Raw genomic sequence first — 20,090 nt, 5'->3', positions numbered from 1 at the left:
ATGTAAGCAAAAACAAATAGGACACAAACATAACTAGAAAATTGAAAGATGCCAATATTAAATAGTAAAAATACTGCAAATTTTAGTCAAACCTAAAACCACTGTTTGATGATCTTGGAAAAGAAAACCAACAACAACAAAAAGTTAATAATTTTATTGATGTAAAATATTTACAGAACGTTCTATGTACATTGATTAAAAAAATTATGTAAAAGCTATTTTTAAAAACGCTCTTTCTTTCCATGTATGAAAAACAAAGTCTTCACTGGAAGGACAATTTTCATTTAAATGTGCACTGCTGGGAAAAAGAAAAACACTTCTTTGGCAGAAGTCCGGCTACCTATGGCTCCCACCTTCCCTGCACATCAATCACTTTCCCCACAACTCCATTTACACTTATTCAAGCCTCTCCACCTTACAGGTCTGTCTTTGTTCTGTGGAGGAGGAGGAGAATGAGGACACAGAAGAAAAAGACAGAATTGCAGCCTTGTAGTTGGAGGGGGAGGGACAGCGGCGGGGTGACCACTGTGTGTGATGGCGAGGAAAAGGAGAGAAACAATGTTTCCCATCAGGAGGGAACAGAAGAATTCTCAGAAAAAGCCGTCGCAGGCAGCAAATGATTTGTGCCGCTTTGTGAACAGTGTGTTTGTGATACCGTCTTTCAGTCGGCTGCTCAACGACGCCCGACCGTCCTTCCCCGTTTGCAGACGGGATCCTCACGCAGAGATGTGTCGCATGTGGAAGTTGACCACATACTCTGCGTTGGTGCGCTGGACTGAGATGGCGAACGGCTCGAATGGATGGAAGGTGAAGGCCACGAGGCGGCGTACTGTGTGGTTGATTGGTCGTCCCAGCAGACCCGCCTGGATCTTAAACTTTAAGAGGCCTGAGTCTCGGGCGTAAAACCTGGTAATGAAGAAGAGCTACGTTTAAAAAAAAAAAAAAAAAAAAAAAAACAATCCACTGGGTGCGAGCTTATCACCAGGGCCGTCCAATCAAGTGGAAGAACAAAATAGGGCTGGGCAATATATCAAAATTCAAGATACTGTATATCAAGTTTTCTATTATGGTGATATAAAATATTACAATTTTGCTTATATCAATATATATATTCTTTATAGCTTATTTTGTTTTAAAAATACTACTTCTCAGAACAGCATAGTTTTACTCACACGTGCTGTCCTTTTCAGAAGAAAAAGCCCAAAGTGGCACATTTTGTGCAACTGTTAATAAATGTGACTGTGTGGCATTTTGAATCAGCAAACATTTCACCTTTATTTTTCCTTTGAAGCCGGTTAATAAATGGTCCATGAACCGGTACTGGTCTGCAGTCCGGTGGTTGGGGAGCACTGGATAAGTCAGTTTCTGTGCAGCTCAGGTATTTATCTTTTCTGACCGCTGAGTATCAGTTCAGTACAACTCAACACCTAATATCCATTTAGTAACAAGACTTAAAGAGTAACTAAACCCCTGCTTTCTCCTGACCTGCCATTAGGAGGGAAATAAAAAAAAGCATTGATTTTGGGCGGGGCTTTTGGAGCAGTTAAAATGGTAATGGTAAATGGACTTGATTTATATAGCGCTTTATAACCACACTGAAGGAGTCCCAATGCGCTTTACATATCAGCTCATTCACCCAATCACGCACACATTCACACACCAGTGGGACAGGACTGCCATGCAAGGCGCTAGTCGACCACTGGGAGCAACTTAGGGTTCAGTGTCTTGCCCAAGGACACTTCGACACATAGTCAGGTAGTGGGATCGAACCCCCAACCTCTCGATCAGAAGACGACCCTCTACCACCTGAGCCACGGTCGCCCGTTAAGACAAGCCCAGTCTATACTATGAACAATCTATGCTATGTTAACTAGCTACTCATTACTCACTATACCTCAACTCACTCTTCTCTCAATCCAACCTACTCATCACAGATTGTAGAGCTCACAGGTATTAGTTTTTAGAAAAGGGGCGGGGCTAACAGAGCTTGTTTGTGATGCAAGATGCTCCCAAAACATCACATGATCTTGTTCACAGCCAATAGCAAGAATCAATTGTATTCGCCGAAATTCAACCATAGAGGGCAGACACTGACATAAAATATGACAAATTGAAATACTTTGATTAAAACGTTGAGAGTTGGACCAGGATCAATCAATACTTGGTTTTGGGGTTTAGTTATCCTTTCATCATAGAAACACTTGCCACTGAGGATGAATGTCCCTTTGTTGAGCAGTAACCAGGCCTTACAAGTTAGACTCGAGCACGAATGAAACCGATATTTTAAAGCCCATTACCGTTACAGTCCGACACTGTTCAAATCTGTGCAGCTTTCAGCTCTTTTGCCTTTTGTCAAGAATGAGTCGTTTATACGTTTTTAAACAACGTTTATTCATTATCCAGAGGCAAGCCTTCGGTTCACCTCATCAGCATCCATTTCTTCGTTATTCCAGCGATAATAGAAACGCATCACATGACCTCATTTACTGAACAGCGCCAGAGCTCAGGATAGAAATTAAAAATGAATCTGACCCGGACCGTCAGGTCAGAGCAGTGTTTTTCAACCTCCCATGTGGGGGTCACCTGAAAAGTCTAGTAAATGGTCAAAAAAAAAAAAAACTGCTTAAAAATATATTTTTTTTACAATTTCTGAGATAATATTCTTTTTCAAATTAACACAATAAATATCAAACAACTGTTATTTATACTTAACCTTTCTCAAGTATAAATGCAGATCAAATAAAATAGAGTATAAAAATATCGGAGCTGGTGAATCGTGTCACTTTCTGCACTAATCCTGGCTCCTCTGTATTTGTAACACACTTTGATAAACATGATCAAAAACTAACTGTACAGTATCGCTCACACACCTTCTGGCTCAGTGATTTTTTTTTTTTACTAACTAACCAAACCAATGTAGAAACAGAGCAAGAGTCAGCCTGCAGGGAAGAGAATGAGCTCTGACTAGGAGCTACTTTTAGATTACATAAAAGTAGAGTTATTAAAAGAGACCAGCTTTTATTTGACCAACAAGTATACTATTAATTTATTCTCAAGTAAACTCTGCTTAGCGCTAACCGACATTTTAAAGGTCCTATATCATACAAATACACTTTTTTGAGCTTTTAACCTTGTTACATTGTTAATTCCTCATCAAAAACACCCCCAAAGTATTATATGGATTCCTTCCTCCATCTCTGAGAAACCCTCAATAATCCTGCTCTCTGAGCTGCTTCTCTGCCCTCTTCTGAAAAACGAGCGGTTCAAATTCTCATGACGTCAAGAGAATTATGAACCGCCTCCTCCAGGAAGTGCTGCGCCTCCACGGTGAACACTGCAGTGTTGGCACCCAGGGAGCAGACATCGTATCGCCTTCGACTTGATCTGATGCGTTTGTGACCCAATGTGACGCAACGGTTGAGGTGATAAACAAATGATTATCACCTTAAATGCACTATTCCTGTATTTAATAAAGATGAGGAGGAGAAGAAAGTAAATTAACAGCTTAAAACTCAGATGAGTGTTTGAAGCTGCTGCTGTTGCTGCTGGATGAACACACAGCGTGGAGATGGACTCACAATAGCCGTTTAAATATCCATGTGTTTTAGTGTAATGTGCTGATTTTTAGCTGAAAACAATAACAGTGTGTGGAACGAAAAAGAAAATCACTTTGGTGATCACTGATCTGCCTCAGAGCGAGTCATGAAAGACCCTCGCAGGCAAGTCAGTACATAGACACGCCCACTCATGAATATGAACATGCATAAGCAGGCAGTAAACAGCCCGTTGGTTAGAAAGTAACTTTTCAGAGGCTAAAACTCTGGAAAACAGGCAAGTTTGGGAAAATAAACCTCAAATGCTATGTTTTTGGGGTTCTTAGAATAAATAGAGATGGATAAAAAATGCATAATATGGAACCTTTAACTCAACTACTTTACATGGGCTCTGTACCTGATGGGGTGGTCTCCACATGTTTTGGGCCTCTCCATCACTGACACCCACTTGTCATCATAGCTGAAGAGGGAGAGGTCCAGGTACGGGCTGCTGCTGTATGACTGGGCGCTGATGGGCAGCTGGCCCAATAACCGCCGCACCGCCTCGGTGTGACCCCCATATTTGGCGTTGACTATGGTGTCCTTAAACCTAAAGTGAAGACAGACATACAGCATGTTTTCTCACTTTTTGGAATGGATTAGGATTTTTCAAAACTCCAGTTTTAAACTTCAAATGTCAAGCTTACCCTTTTTGTGAGAAGTTTGGCACCGAACCTTCACTTTAAATGTTTGCTCAAACATTTGGGAGAATTTATTGGCTAAATTAAGATCTCCAAGCTTTCTCTGCACATTTACAGCACTCAGCTGTGATTCTGGCCTATTTTCTCACTCTCTTTTTACTCTCTTTTTTACTCCCTGAATCACTAAATCCAGTTTTTTTTTTTTTACCGTGTACCATCAGATTGATTTGTACAACTTTACCTTCAGTTTGAACAACCTGCCCGTTGGCCTCTGCCTGGCTACAACCTGCTAAACTCACTGCTGGTCAGTTGTAAGCGTCACAAATCGGGTTTGCTGAATGCACCAGCAATCAGCGTCTCCTTTCCTTCTATCCAACATCAATTTTCACCACTCCAAAACCCAATTCACAGTCCTTTTTTGCCTCAAACCATCCTTTACCTCCTCATTCGTGCTCGCAACCCTCCTTTCCACTCTGCTTTGGGCTCCAGAGAGGAATCGGGTGAAACCAGCACAAGTGAGTCAAATTTAATCACACCTCCTTTCTTCTATAACCAGAGCCAAAAACCACATCCTGCTTTTTCTCCTGAACCCCATAGACCACTACTGAGGGCCCTTAAATCCCCCTGACATTTTGCTTAATGACAGCAGGAGCAGTTTTCTCTTTTCCTTCTGAATCTTCATCTGACCTGAAGTCTTCCACCGGTCCATTAGCCCTCAGCACAGCTCCAGCTTCTGACTGTGCATCTACCTGTTGTTTCAGATGAAGTATGGATCGCCCTAAAGTGTTTCTCCATTTCTGCAGACAAACAGTTGGCAATTGGGCAAACAAATAAATGCACATGGGCGACAGTGGCTCAGGTGGTCGAGGGGTCGTCTGATCGAGAGGTTGGGGGTTTCATCCAAGTCTAAGACACTGAACCCTAATTTGACCAGCTCAGTCCCATTGGTGTGTGAATGGGTGAATTAGTTGATGTTGTAAAGCGCTTTTCAAGTTCATTACCATCACCATAAAATGAGGCTGCACAACTAATTGAATTTTAAATTTTGGCCTCCATGATTAAATTAACCTGATCACCGCAAATTTTTACATTTTAAAATGAGGCTCTGCTGCATATCAAACCAGGCACTTTCTCAACCCCAGTAGCCAGTCAACCACCAGGGGGTGAACACATGATTAAGGTTTCATTAAGCTGCCTTAATAACAAGCGAACATTTCAACGACTTCCACCACTTCCTAAACTAGGTTGATGAGAGCGAGTGATGTCGAGCAACCAACCTGCAGCGCTGCTTTCTTTTACTGGTTTTTATTCAGAAAAAGCAACATGTAGACATGCTCTGGGCTCAGCCTGGTCCGTTAACCATTAGCCCCGCCCCTCTCTGCTTTAGCTGTCAGCTGGGATGAAACCAGGTGAAAATAAAGCATGGATCCGTCATCCAGATATCAGTCTTTGCCTCTACCACCTTGTTTTTCCTCACACAGAATGGATATTATACCTGACTCGAGTCCAATGGAACCAAACGGGCTGGGCCGGATTTGGACACACATGTAGATCGCGTCAGCTGCGAGCGCTTGTTGCCCCGTGTGTGTCGGCACTACAGGTCGACCGATATATCGGCCGGCCGATATATGGACTTTCTTCAAGACTGGCCATCGGCCAAAAAAAAAAAAAAAAAACATCACCAGCTCTCACTAAGGAAGGGTAAAAAAACACTATTATAGGGAGGATATAAAAAAAAAAAAAGAGGGCAGTGTTACGCCTAAGTGAGGGGGAGGGGAACACGGACGAGAGACTCAAGGTAGGAAATGGAAATGAATGGGTGTTGATTATTTTAAAGTGAGAGAGAGATGTGATGTTGTAGTTGTGCATATGGTGACAAGTGTGAAGCTTAGGTATAATGGTGGTGGCTGTGAACAGAGGGAAGGAGTGAGTGGTTATACCGAAAACAGGCATTTAGTTTAAATCGACAAGTTGACATGATAAAAAGTGATCAGTTTAGGGGTTTTTTTTTTTTTAGATAAGGAGGGCACTCGTGTTGCATGTGTAGACACGTCCCCATGAGTGGATTGCCAACAGAAAATGTTGATAAGCTGCTGTTTCTGGCTCAAAACCTGTAGGCTTAAGAATAATGTCCTTAACTTTTCTTAAGTCGCTGTAATTATTTTCAAAGAGTTGCACTCTGTAACAGTGTATTTATAGTTAGCCAATCGTAAATTTTATAGTATTTATCATGATTCTTGTTTAAAGCTTTTATTTTGCAATCTAAACTATTCAAATATTGTGTGTTAAAAAGTAGTTCAATAAAAATGCGTTTTTCATAACACGATGAATAATCGTAATTAAAATTTTTATCCAAATAATCGTGATTATCATTCTGGCCATAATCGTGCAGCCCTAACATAAAATATGTTTTCTCACTGTGTATGCCAGGGGTGTCAAACTCATTTTAGTTCAAGGGCCACATATGACCCAAATTGAAATGAAACAGACCGGACAAAAAAAAAAAAAAAGAAGTATGTTTTTATGAAGGAAAAAGCACAAATTCAAATAAAATCCTGAATGTTAAGCAACTGGTCCAAATTCCTTGACTTTGCAATTTCCTGGAAATTTGCAACATAATTTGGCAGAATTATGTTAGCTAATTTGTGAGAATTTTCCAGGTTTTTGTAAATAATTGCGATTTAATACTACTGTAAATAATGTAGAACTGCACCCTCCATCATATTTTATCTACAATTTATGATAAACTACACAAAGTCCTGTTTTTGCTCTATTTTTTTTTTTTACCTTAAACATAATCTTCCTGTGGGCTGGACTAGATGCGGGCCTTGAGTTTGACATATGTGGTGTATGGAAATAAGACAGAACTAGTTAGTTTCTACCCTAATCCATCAGTGCAGGTTTACAGGTACAGTTACATATCACCTGACCGACATCAGTTGATGTGTAAATGCATGTGTGTATATCACAAAATATTTACAACTATTTTAAGAGTTTAAAAAGGTTGGTTAATGTTTTAAAAAGAAGAAAACAAACTTTCAATGACTAAAGTGCAACAGCTTGTGCAACCAACTAAAATTTTTACAGGAGCTGGGTGCTTTATCAGCAACGACATATGTATGGAAATGCTCTCATCGCTCAATATCTCAAATAATGAATATGGATTTTCTAAATGTGGTGTATAGAAAATCAAATGTCATAAGTAAACACTAAAACTTAACTGCTTCATAATAAATAAACAGTGTTTACTGTTGTGCATCCTTTAAAACAGTGTAAATACTAATATATTTTACCTTGCTTACAAAGAAAGATTGCATTACATTTTTAAATTAGAATTGTAAAGTTGACACTATGCCTTAAACTGTTCCATATGACGAGTTTAATTGTAAAAGCAGACAACTCATTTTTTATAATTTAGTTTTTTTTTCATAATTTAGTTCAGGTGATGCAAGTTGTTATCAAAGTTCAGTGGCTATTCCATAGTGATATCCTCTCCTTGGTCAAAGCTACTCAACTTAATTTTGCCTCATATCACTTGAACTCAATCACAAAAACTGAGTTATTTGCTTTTGCAAATGAACTCTTCATATAAACTATTCCATCAGAACGGTGTTGGTACATTTGAATACCTTCCAAAACATCAATGATTACCTGCGCTGCACCTGCCGGGCGTAGTTATTGGAGGAGGCAGAGCACGGGAACTGGACAGCCTGGCTGTGCAGGGTGGCGTTTCGGAAAAGGTCACAGAAATTCTCAAACAGCTCGAGCAGCTGGTCCGAGGTGTTCTCAAAGACAGCCAGCACCTCTGTCGACACCATGTTGTAAACGACGAAAAACGACGGCTGTGAGTGAAACGGAGATGCTGTGAGGGTTTGTACAGACTGAGAGCACTAACATCATGATTATCTAACAAATCATCAAAAATACTGGTTAGATTACATTAGATCAGGAAAAAACAACAACAAAAAGCCCAGTGCGAGTACTGATTATTGTCACTGAATTAGCTTTAATGCCTCCCACATGATATTAAGAACTACAACAGGTTTACAATAAAGTTAACATTTTTCTTCTTTGAAAGAGAGCATACAATTATTTATGATTTTTTTTTTTAACTAATTAGATTGTGTTTTGTCACATCGACTCAAAGATTCAACAGATTCTACAGCACTATGGTGTCCTTGGAGATCATGATGAACAATTCAGTGACATACATACATAACAAAAGACTGCGCCAGGGAGGCAACAAAGAGAGCAGAGGCAGGAATCCATACTATCAAGTGTGTGTGTGTGTGTGTGTGTGTGTGTGTGTGTGTGTGTGTGTGCGTGTGTGTGTGTGTGTGTGTACCTGTGAAGGATCCGTCACTCTGAGTGTGACCACATCTTCGCTGGTGTATTTAATGAAGAGGTGATGCTCGTCTAACAGCTGCATCTTCCACATCCTCAGCCGCCTGAGCTGATCGAAAAACTGGAAAAACCTGATGATCAAAAGTGGAGACTCGGAGGTTTTAACACAATCATGGAAGATTGGCCAGCTCGTCGCTCGCCTACGAGACTGAACAACAGACTCTTGCATAAACAATACTTACAATGAGCGTTAGGGCTGAAACCAGGCTTGGGGTTAATTATAATTGAAATTGTGTAATTGATAATTAATTAGTTACAGAACAATTACAATTATAATGTAACTTTTGTCATTGAGATTGTAATCAACTTTTGGGGGAAAAGTGCTTTTTTTTTCACAGAAAAAAAAAATAGAATTATCATTTTTTTGTAAATGCCGTAAATGAACATGGCTAATTAAAAAAATGTAAATGGAATTGAGAAATGGGTAACACTTTAGTTAAAGTGTTATACATAAGGTTGACATTATCTTTGATTTGCATGAATAAGGTGTCATGAACGCTGTCATTAAGTGTCGTTCGCTAAATTATGACACCTTTGGAGCTATGTTGACATTATTTGGGTTGGGTGGAAGGATCTAGTGGGGTTAGGTTAGGGTAATGAACACTTAATGACAGTCTTCATGACACCTTATTCATGCTAATGACAGATCGAATAGCACTTACCATGTTCCCAAGAATTCAGTGAAATGACTCGGTTTTACAGAGTAAAATAATTTCAATTGTGTGACGTAAAATCGTAATCTACGTCAAATTGCCTTTGAAACAATAAATCACACGACTATGTTCCGATAAATTGAGAAATTATCAAAAAAGGGGGCCCCTTTTAAAAAGGTCTCCTAGAGCAGTTATTCTCAACCATAGAGCCGCAGCCCATTCTCGAGCCACGGGTGCTAACTACTGGGCTGCAAAAAACTCAGTTCTGCACCTGTGGGACTTGAGGGCCATGGGGCCGTGGCAGTGAGGCGTCATTCAGTTTTTGAACACACTCCAATAAGCAGCAGAAGAAGAAGACAGGTGTAAACTTTTGGCTGAAGTTATGGAAAAGTTTTTAAAATAAAAAAGTGAGGAAGGGGTGGCATCACTTTCATCTTCAAAGGTAAAATATATCCCAAAGTACAACCCTGACTTTATTAAGTTTGGCTTTGATAATGGAAGCAGCCAGTGAGGCAGAGCCGAGAGCCCAGTGTGTTGAGTGTGGGATAACGCCAGCCAACGAAGCACTGAAGCTTTCAAAATTAAATAGTCAAATTCATCAGCAGGTTATAAGTTAATATTTTCAATTACACTTTATTTAAATTCTATTTACAGTTTATTTATTTAATTTGATACTTATTATTTTGAATGTATTTATTTTATTACCAAATCATTTTATTTATCAGAATTTTTCTTCAGTTTTTTGAGTATCTAAATCAAAATATTTTGGGATTTTTTTTTTTTTTTTTGTTAATAATATTGACTTGATCCTTTATATTTGTTCACAGTGAATCATATCATTTATTTAACAAGGTATTATCTTGTTAAACTGTAAATGGGCTTGATTTAGTTACTGAATACATATCAAACCAAGATTCGGATCAATTGAAATCAAAGTGTTAATATTTAAATGGGCCCCAGGCCACTTTGTATTCGGAAAATTGGGTCCCGAGGTCAAAAAGGTTGAGAACCGCGTCCTAAAGGGTGTTAATTGACATCCACTCATAAAATATCAATGTAAAATTACAGCCCGATTCAACGAGCATTAATGGAGGAGTAGTCGTTTAAAAAATGGGGCCCCAGGGGGCACCCTGGCACATACGGGGTAATGGGCCCCATTCATATATTGGTATGTGTCAATGATTCTGGACCATCAACTGTTGCAATATTTGACTCACAATTAAATGAGAAAACGACTTCAATGGACATTACCAAAAAAAGGGGGGTGGGCCCCCGGGCCCCAATTAAATTGTGGGAGGCATAATTGTAATCTACGTTGAATTACCTTTAAAACGATACATCACTCGACTATGTTCCCATAAATTTGGAAATGACCAAAAATAGGGGGTGGGCCCCCGGGCCCCATTTAAAAAAAAGGTCTCCGAGCATCTCATCATATTCATTCATAAAGTATTTATACCAAACTGCATTCCGATCCAACGAGAACTAACAGAGGAGCAGTCATTTGAAAAATGGGGCACCTGGATTGTTAAACTGAACATACAAATACATATTAGTGTTCTTATAAATAGGAAATACCACTATACAAAAAGTCTGCTAGCTTCTGCTAACGTCGATGGGAAAACCCATGTATATGCTGATGCTAACATTTACCGCGATTTAGCTGTATTCATATAACACACTGTTTATGCTTAACTTTCACAAACAGCCTTAGAAGCTTTATCAAACAGTACACTTTAACATATTCACAAGCATATGTTTTTTCAACCCAAAAATACAAGAACTTAGTAGAGACAAGTAGGCCATGGGCTTTCAAGATGGCGATGTCCGGCTACTACGGCAACAGTGGTAGGTCAAAACACACAAACTCACCCAGAGTAAAGAAAAACGGAACAAGGGCAATAACTCTTGAAAAAATAATTGCGAACTTCTCATTTTCAAACTCAAATCTTGATATAAGCAATATTGTCATTTTCTATATCGCCAATAGAGAAAACTCAACATATCTTGAACCTTGATATATTGCCCAGCCTTAACAGAAGATAATTAGATTTCATCAGATCTGAAGAAGAAGAAACACCCATTACCTTCGTTTAGCAGTAGCACTGCCATCCTGCTCAGCCCTTCTCCACAGGTAGACCAGTAGCCTGTGCTTTAGGGAGTTGATGGTTTTGTCAGTGTACAAACGGGGAACACCAGGCTGGCTTTCAGCTTGAGCCTCCGTATACACAGCTGAGAGAGTCAGGAGGTCATCCTCGTAGCAAAACCGGCCGATGGTGCGCACGTCAAGAAACGTCCCATCTGGAGTTACCTGAAATAGTCAGAAACAAAATAACCATGAATAATCCCTTGTGCAAAAGAGTTGACACTGTCTTATTACAGCAAATCAGAACAAATCTTTAAAAATCGAAATGGGTTTTGTTTGTAGGTAAATCTAAATGCAAGAAGAAAGTAGTGCATGTGCTCTATCTGCTCACCTGAAAAACATGAATGGTCTGCTGCTGCACTGACAGCACAGCCAGGATGTTCCTGTAGAGGTAGAGTCCTTGGTTGTGAGACAGGATGATCTTATCACATTTAAAAGACCTGGTATCACAAAGCCTGCCAGTGTGCAGGTCGATGATGTGAAGGGAATAATCCTCTAGAGGAGACCGAGGGTTCGGAGTGACAGACTCATTGTTGCGATACACCTGGTGGAATATAAAATATGAGTGTGACAAATGATTTTCACTTGAATCAGAACAAACTGGATGGATGCTGTTACCTCAAAGAAGTAGGGTGGTGGCTCCTCGGGGACATAAACTGCCGAACCCACGATGACATATCTACAGTCGTCAGTGAAGAGGCTGCACTCCCGGTTTAAGTGTTCTCCGTTGGAGGCCACGTTAGTCACATGCAGCAGAGAGAAGAAACGCTCAAACAGCCGTCCTCTGATGTTTAATGAGCGCTGGTCATTTGTTGTTGAAAGTGTTTCTCCATCTTGGCCTCTCAGCAGGTCCTGAGCTGCTTGGCAGCCTTGGTATTCATAAATCTGAACAATAAAATAAAGATATAAAGATAAAAATAAAGATTGAAAGATGTAACATCTTTTGAATTTAAGAGAAAGAAAATTAAAGATGGTGCTGTTTTTTTAAGAGTATGGTCAGGTTTTCTCTGTTTACCTCCAGGGAGGTCTGGTCCGATGAGAAGGCAATAAAGCAGCGTCCATCTGGTGAAAACTTCCTGAGGAAACAGGGCGGTTTCTCCACATTGACCACAGTGAAGTTGGGAAAGAGGTTCTGATGAAAGCAGCGCACTCTGTACCAGTGAGCTCCTGCTCGACCGGTGCAGATCCTGCGCCTCTCCAGGCGGTGGACAACGTTCTGATTCTGGATCCGTCTGGGCTTTAACGTCGGAGTGTCCTCGTCCATGGCTGCTGTTATAGAGATCAGTCCTGAAACTCGCTCCTCTTTTTGAGCCCTTTGACTGGTGGCATCAACCAAGAGGATTACATCACAAGTGATGTTTCACCTAAACTGATGTGAAAAAGGCACAAAAAGAAAAATAGAAATAGCGGCTGCATGTCAGGATGCTCTATTAATGTAATACCACCACTAAAGTATTGGTGTAAGTATCGTTTAGGAACCGGAACCATTTAAAAATAAATAGTAGTTACAGTGTAGTAACCGGTATCGAAACAACTCAATCAATACCCAACCCTACTATTAACCATCCTCTAACTCAGTGGTTCTCAAACTTTTTTGGCTCAAGTATTTCTGAATCAAAGTACGTCCTTTGTACGACAACATAATTTTGCTTAGAAAACTATTTAAAAACAACTTTAGAGCATAATGATGGAATGAACGAGTGATAACACACACTTTTTTTTGTAAATAAGTGGGAAGAACCAGTACTTAGTGCAGTGGTTCCCAACCTCTTTATGACCATGGCCCCATTTTGATATCAATAAGTTTTTTCTCGAATTACTTTTTGATCATGTTTGATCGCAGATATTTGTATTTCATTTTATATTTACTGCATTTTAGTTGAACTAGATGTATATTTCACAAAGTGAATGTATAGAAATACAGTTGTTTTTTTTTGTTTTTTTTAAAAGAACAATAATTAAAACATTTAAAAAATCTATTTAAATTTTTCTGAAATTTCAGGTGACCCCACATGGGGTCCCGTCCCCAAGATTGAAAGACACTGATTTAGTGGCTACTGAATAGATTTATTTCTATAGTTTTTATCATTTCCGGTCATATCACGCTTTGGTTGGAACAATCAGTGTATCCTTCGTTTCTTGGTTATTCCGTTTCAAATCAAAATAACAAATAAACAGTGTGGTTTATTGTTTTATTGACTTAAAACCAAAACAGAAATACAGAAAAACCAGATAAGCAGTGCTTTTCTGTAAAAAAAAATAAAAAGATACAATAGGACTGTTTAGGATTTGTTTCAGCAGTTTTCTGGTCTGCCTCCTGTTTTCATGCAGTCTGTGGATGTTTTAGCTCGTAAAAAGCTGCTCACACTGTAGTTTTGTTTTATGGTGTTACGGTCCAAATAGTATCCAAATAAACTGGTGACTGACTTATCGACTGTGAGACTAGTATGAAAAACAATAGATGTTACAATTTCTACAATTTGACATTTTGCAAAAACAATTACACAGTTTTTTTGAGGGCAGTAAAAATGTTTACTTTGCACGTTATAATACCGTGAGCCACTAACGTAAACACAGACGTGAGTTGATCACAAGAAACAAGGAGCACCAGTAGATTCATTACACAACCTCTGGTTTCTTTAATCACATATCATGTGCATGCTTTTCGTAACGTCCACTTTTTGTTTTGATTTATTAACTAATTAGTGACATTTCAATTCACTAGTTGATAAGTAATGATAGTTATTGCTCCTTTTTTTGTCCCGGAGTAAAAGTCCGTCTGTGGGTCCTAGGCTTGGGAGTAAGGATGTAACAATTCACTCAACTCCCAATACTATTCGATTCACGATACTGGGTTCACGATACGATTCTCTCACGATTTATTTTACAAAATGGGACTGTAGACAAATGATGACTGAAAAATATTTCTTTATTTTTTTGGGGGGAAAAAAACAGAAATACTGTACTATTTTCCTTTTATTTTTCATTGTCAAAAGAATCCCTTGATAAACTATTCAAAACAACGCAATTTAACTACAAATAAATCTTGAATGAAATAAATAAAGGAATAATACAAATGAAGAAGCCTATTCATTTAAATTCTGGTTTTATAGTAAACAATGCAAAACTGCATAATAGTTCTTTTTCTTTTTAAAAGTGCAACTGAAAATGTTTTTTGTGCCTGAACAATTGGACTTTAAAAAAAAAAAAAAGTCATTGCATTGTATTTATGTCAGATATTTGTTTGGACCAGCAGAGGGCGTTGGTAACCCAGTGGTCGGTTGGCATGCAGATATTCTTGCAGTGAAGAAGAGATGCTACGCGCTAGCAGACAGAGCTAATAGAAAAACGTGACTTTTACAGATATTCACGTAATATTACAGATATTCTTTGGGTGCTAAAGGGGTAAGGAATCATTTATGAACATGTTTAAGAGTAGAAGGCAGCCAGAAAGAAAGTAGTAGGCGATGCCGCCCGCCGCCAACACTTCTGGACAAGAGAAGGATAAATATATATAGCGCGCTCTGCTGTTTAAAGTACTGCGATTTAATTTTTACAGTATCGATGTGAACCGTGATACCTATGAATCGATTTTTAACTGCTTTACGATTAATCCTTACATCCCTACTTGGGAGGTATCCAAATGTTGATAACGTCAAACCTCCTCCCTATTTTACTGTGGTATACGGTATTGCTGTGACTAATTAAAAAATATGACGTATGGCTCACGGTGCGTTCACACCCACACACGGTTTAAATGATCAACTTACGGAGTAATTAAATGATGAGTTCTCTCTCTGTAGGCTTATTCAAGGAGTTAACCACATTCATTTTGCCTCGGTAAGTAGAGGAAGCCTCCGCTGCAGCTGTCTCACAGCGAGAAGGAGGGGCTGCAGCCTCGGCTCTACAGACAGTGAAGGATGGGGGAGTTGTCACTTGAAAAGTTAAAATTTTTCAACTCTGAGCGACGAGGTAGCGCTTGATCTAGTCGCTCAAATCACGCAAGTCATGTCGCTTGAGGGGAGTTAACTTGAGGTTGCATTATTTACATTGATTTAAATGTAATCTAGTCGCCTCTCCGCGTTGTCACATAACAACAACCCTTTCGACACATGAGTGCTCATGAACATAGAATCATGTTTAGGCATTAAATAAATTATATTTAATCCTTAACTCCTTTTCTGGTATCTGGTTTTTGATTTTTTTGTATTTCTGTTTTAGTTAAAAGTAGGGATGTCTCGATACAACTTTTTCACTTCCGATATGATACAGATATTGCAGCCTTGAGCATTGATCCGATACAATATCAGCATGAATCATACACACTTTTATGACTTATATTTTGTAGTGTAGAATGTTAGAAAAGGCTTCATCAAGTGATGTCACTCAAACAGAGAACAATAGTCAGCAACAGTAGTTATGAGAAAAACTGAATCATTTATCATTAACCAATTGGTTACCTACATTTTAACCTTCAACATAATATCTAAAGTATTCTACAATTAAATAAATATAATATATACATAGGAGATTTCAGATGCAGTCCGAAAAAATCCAATTTTTGTTTTCTGGCTGAAATCCGTTATCACCGTTTATTTATTATTTTAATTTGGTTTTAAAACGGAATAACCAAAGAACGAAGGGTACACGAATTTGGAACCAAGACTGACACTTTATTTGTTAATTTCACACTCTCTCTCTCTGTCAAATACCCCCTGTAGTGCCATCACAAAACCCTAGGTTTACACATACCCCCATTTGAGAAACACTGCTCAAACTTGATTACTGATGTCTTCTTTTGGTCTGTCGCTGTACTCTATATTCTAGAATGACTTCATTATCTTAAACCAAATTGCTATTAAATATTGTTTTGAAGTTGTATTATGCTCAATAAAGAAAGGCTAAGCTAAACCTGCACTCAAAGACTACAAAACTGACACAAAAACAAACTACATTAAGACTATAAACATTATGAAAGCCATCACTGAGCCAGGGCCTCTGCTTCCATCTTAAAAGGCATTATTCATAAATTAGTGACGTGTGATGAGGTTCATGGCAGGGGACGAAATGTAGCCCTAAGTATTAAAACATATTGTATGCATTAAAGGGAAAGTACACTTAAACAGGCTATGAAATATGTGGGAATCCAAACCATTTGGTTAAATTCCCCATCATTTAAACTAGAAGTGTGACGATATCTCGACGATCGATTATCGATATGCTCACGTTAAGTAGCGATTTTTTAAATATTTTACTTTTTTCCTTATAACCTTTTCTGCTTTTTCACTAAAATGTGCAGGTAGGTCTTCACAGAAATTTTGTCACTGTTTGTTGAACTAACCATTATTTTGTTTAGTGGAATATTGCATTATAATAATGCAATATTATCACTGGTAAGAAAGACCCTATTTATTGTTTACAGAAAGCACTATTGGAGATACTTATTTATTTACAATGGTCTGTTGACACTTACTTACAGAAATGTTGCACTAAAATAGTGTCACTGTTCATAGGACACTTTTTCAATTTATTGTCTTTCAGCATTAGAAAATAAAAATTGTATTTTTTCACTTGTTTTTTTTTTTCTTAAGTCATAGATTATCGTAGATTGATTTCTGACCAATATATTGATAATCGCAGTTGTTATAATCGTTATCGTGAGCTTTGTATCGCGTATCGTGAGGTACCGAGAGCTTCCCAACTCTAATTTAAACGACGCACAAAGTAGACGATACAGCTCATAAATACACTGTCTGCTTCCGCTTGTTTGAACAGAAAATACGCAAATTCAGTGATATTACTTTTTTTTTTTTATGACTAAAAACAATAAGCAATGCTACGTGTTCCAACCATTAATTGATGATGTGTTTATTTTGTTTTAATCCGTATTAATTCAAAGTTGGTCGGTCGTGTCTGCCCTGACTGCAGGTTTCTGTATAAATAAAGGCTGAATATAAAAAGTCAGTCGCATCGCTTTAATGACTAATGGACGAACAACGATAAGCCAATACTCACGTGTCACTGTTTAAGGCTACCCGGGTCCTCCAAGTTCTTCTTCTGTCGTTAGCAGCAACTTTAAAACACAAGCTCATAGCTAACTAATTCTTGAGCATTTTGGACAACCTCCCTGTTCCTTCACGTTCTCAGCCATGATTATTCTTCTTTAAATCTAAAGTACCGTCCAAGTAAAGCACATTGCAGCAGGTTTGTGACCGCCTGACGTCTCTGTTGTGACCGAGCAGCAAAGGAAACCAAGAAGAGACTTAACTGCTGCTCTTCTGCTAGCAGCGCCGCCTCCATCACACAGGACAAATGTGGTACTGCAGCACCGTCCGTTTACATAGGTGTGGGAACAAGAGTTTCTGAGGTGGACAAACTACTCACCTTAACTACTTTAAAACAAGTAAATATAGCTCAGTCAAAATATTACCTAAGTGAAAGTACTGAAGTATTTGTATAAAAATACTACTGAAAGTAATTAAAAATCTCCAACAAACTTTTCTTCATCATAAATGCAAATAAGAGAATCCTGATGTACAGACTGTTACATGCATTATTTAATATTGTGATTCAACTGAGTAAATAATATCAAACCCACTAAATCACAATTACTCACAGAATGAAAAAAGAGCTGTTCAATACAAAATAATAAAAATAATAATTTAGTGTGTCTTTTGTTTAGGTATCAATTGCTGGATGGATGGATGGATGGATGGAAAGATGGATGGCCCCGTGAACCTGAAACAAGGGGCGAGCAGGTCAGAAAATGGATGGATGGATGGATGGATGGATGGATGGATGGATGGATGGATGGATGGATGGATGGATACATAGATGGATAGATGGATGCATAGATGGATAGATGGACTCCACCTGCAGGTGGATCACAGACTTCCTGTCTGATAGGAGGCAGCATGTGAAGCTCAGAAAAACCATCTCTGCTTCCCCGGACCATCAGCACTGGATCTCCTCAAGGCTGTTCTTTCTCCTCTGCTCTTCTCCCTGTACACCATCAGCTGCACCTCCTCTTACCAGTCGGTCAAGCTACTGAAGTTTGCGGACGACACGACCATCATCCGACTCATCTCTGATGGAGACGAGTCAGCCATACAGGTGGGAGACAGACCAGCTGGTGTCCTGGTACAGCCAGAACAATCTGGAGCTCAGCGCTTTAAAGACAGTGGAGATGATAGCTGACTTCAGGAAGAACCCAGCCCCCCTCACCCCCCTCACCCTGGGAGACTCTACAGTGAGCTCTGTGGAGTCTTTCTGCTTCCTGGGGACCATCATCACCCAGGACCTCAAGTGGGAGCTGAACATCAGCTCCATCATCAAAAAAGCTCAGCAGAGGACGTACTTCCTGCGACAGCTGAAGAAATTCAGTCTTCTAACAAAGATGATGGTGAACTTCTACAGCTCCGGAAACATTGTGACTGACCACTCCCACCCCGGTCACAATCTCTCCCCCCTGGAAGGAGGTTTCGGTCCATCAGGACCAGAACCTCCAGACACAAAAGCAGCTTATTTCCCTCTGCCACCATCCTCATGAACACAGCCCCAGTCATTCATAAACCCCCCTTCACCACCACCTCGCCCCCCACCCCTGCACCTTCATGAAGTCAATATTACCTGCAGCACTGTATATATGTTTATATATTTGTATTTTTTATTATAATCTTCGAGGGGGAAAAAAAAGATAAAAGTAAAAAAATGAAGAAATAAATTATCTTTTATCCTGATCCTCTATCTATCCATTATGTATCCTTTATACCTATCATTATTATTATTATTATTATTATTATTATTATTACTGTTACTGGCTTGTGTTTTGTTTGTTTGTTCTGCTCACCGACTACCAAATCAAATTCCCTGCGCTGTTTTTTAAAACTGTACTTGGTGAAATAAAATTTTCTTCTGATTCTGATTCTGATTCTAATTTTGATTCTGATTCTGATTCTGATTCTGATTCTAATTTTGATTCTGATTCTGATTCTGATGGATGGATGGATGTATGGATGTCCCTGCGACCCTGAAACAAAGAGCAAGCAGGTCAGAGAATGGATGGATGGATGGATGTATATTGAACAAACACTAAAGAACTAATAAATAGAATGTTCAGTGTGGATGGATGGATGGATGGATGGATTGTGGCCATACCAGCCTGACATTGCCCGATCCCGTTAGATCTCGGAAGCTAAGCAGGTCTGGGCCTGGATAGTAGTTGGATGGGAGACCACTGAGAATTCCAGGTGCCACAGTGGGGGACAGTCACCCCAGTGGTATCTGTCATTGTGTCCTTGGGCAAAGGCACTTACACACATTGCCTAGTATGAAAGTAGTGCGTGAGTGAGTGTTGGTGGTGGTCGGAGGGTGATGGCGCACTATGGCAGCCTTGCTTCCTTCAGTCTGCCCCAGGGCAGCTGTGGCTAGAACAGTAGCTTACCACCACTAAGTGTGGAGTGAAAGAATAATCCCTTAATTCTGTAAAGCGACTTTGAGTGTCCAAAAAAGCGCTATAAAATGGATGCATTATTATTAATATTATTGGATTGTGATTACATTTGAGAAGTCTTGTAATGTCAGAGGTTTACCTGCTGATTTCATAAAGGAGTCAATTTCCAGCACAGCTGGTGGATTGGCAGGTGAGGCGTTC

General features: G+C 39.2%; 1 protein-coding gene and 1 pseudogene across 4 annotated transcripts; one reads left to right on the top strand and one right to left on the bottom strand.

Annotated features, from left to right (window-relative positions):
• Positions 1-235: 235 nt before the first annotated feature.
• Positions 236-17,668, bottom strand: det1 (DET1 partner of COP1 E3 ubiquitin ligase). Of its 4 annotated transcripts, XR_003674368.1 has the most exons (10): positions 17,453-17,668; positions 12,453-12,806; positions 12,056-12,322; positions 11,769-11,981; positions 11,379-11,602; positions 8,580-8,709; positions 7,886-8,076; positions 3,952-4,143; positions 656-906; positions 236-525 (listed from the first exon to the last, which is right to left on the bottom strand). XR_003674368.1 is itself a non-coding variant. In XM_028451383.1 (9 exons), exons 2-9 carry the CDS (start codon positions 12,699-12,701, stop codon positions 717-719), a joined length of 1,656 nt encoding a protein of 551 aa, XP_028307184.1. In that variant the 5' UTR covers positions 12,702-12,806; positions 17,453-17,668; the 3' UTR covers positions 236-716. The 4 variants fall into 4 exon arrangements, 3 of the variants coding, with proteins under 3 accessions (XP_028307184.1, XP_028307185.1, XP_028307186.1); XM_028451383.1 differs by having other exon boundaries at positions 236-906; XM_028451384.1 differs by having other exon boundaries at positions 236-906; positions 12,453-12,801.
• Positions 17,669-19,580: 1,912 nt separating this feature from the next.
• LOC114466246 (uncharacterized) lies at positions 19,581-19,698 on the top strand (annotated as a pseudogene).
• The last annotated feature ends 392 nt before the right edge of the window (positions 19,699-20,090 follow it).

The sequence above is a fragment of the Gouania willdenowi genome, chromosome 6 (assembly GCF_900634775.1).
Source record: "Gouania willdenowi chromosome 6, fGouWil2.1, whole genome shotgun sequence".
Classification (NCBI taxonomy): domain Eukaryota; kingdom Metazoa; phylum Chordata; class Actinopteri; order Blenniiformes; family Gobiesocidae; genus Gouania; species Gouania willdenowi.
The sequence above is the reverse complement of the archived record's forward strand: the minus strand, read 5'-3'. Positions and strand labels throughout refer to the sequence as shown.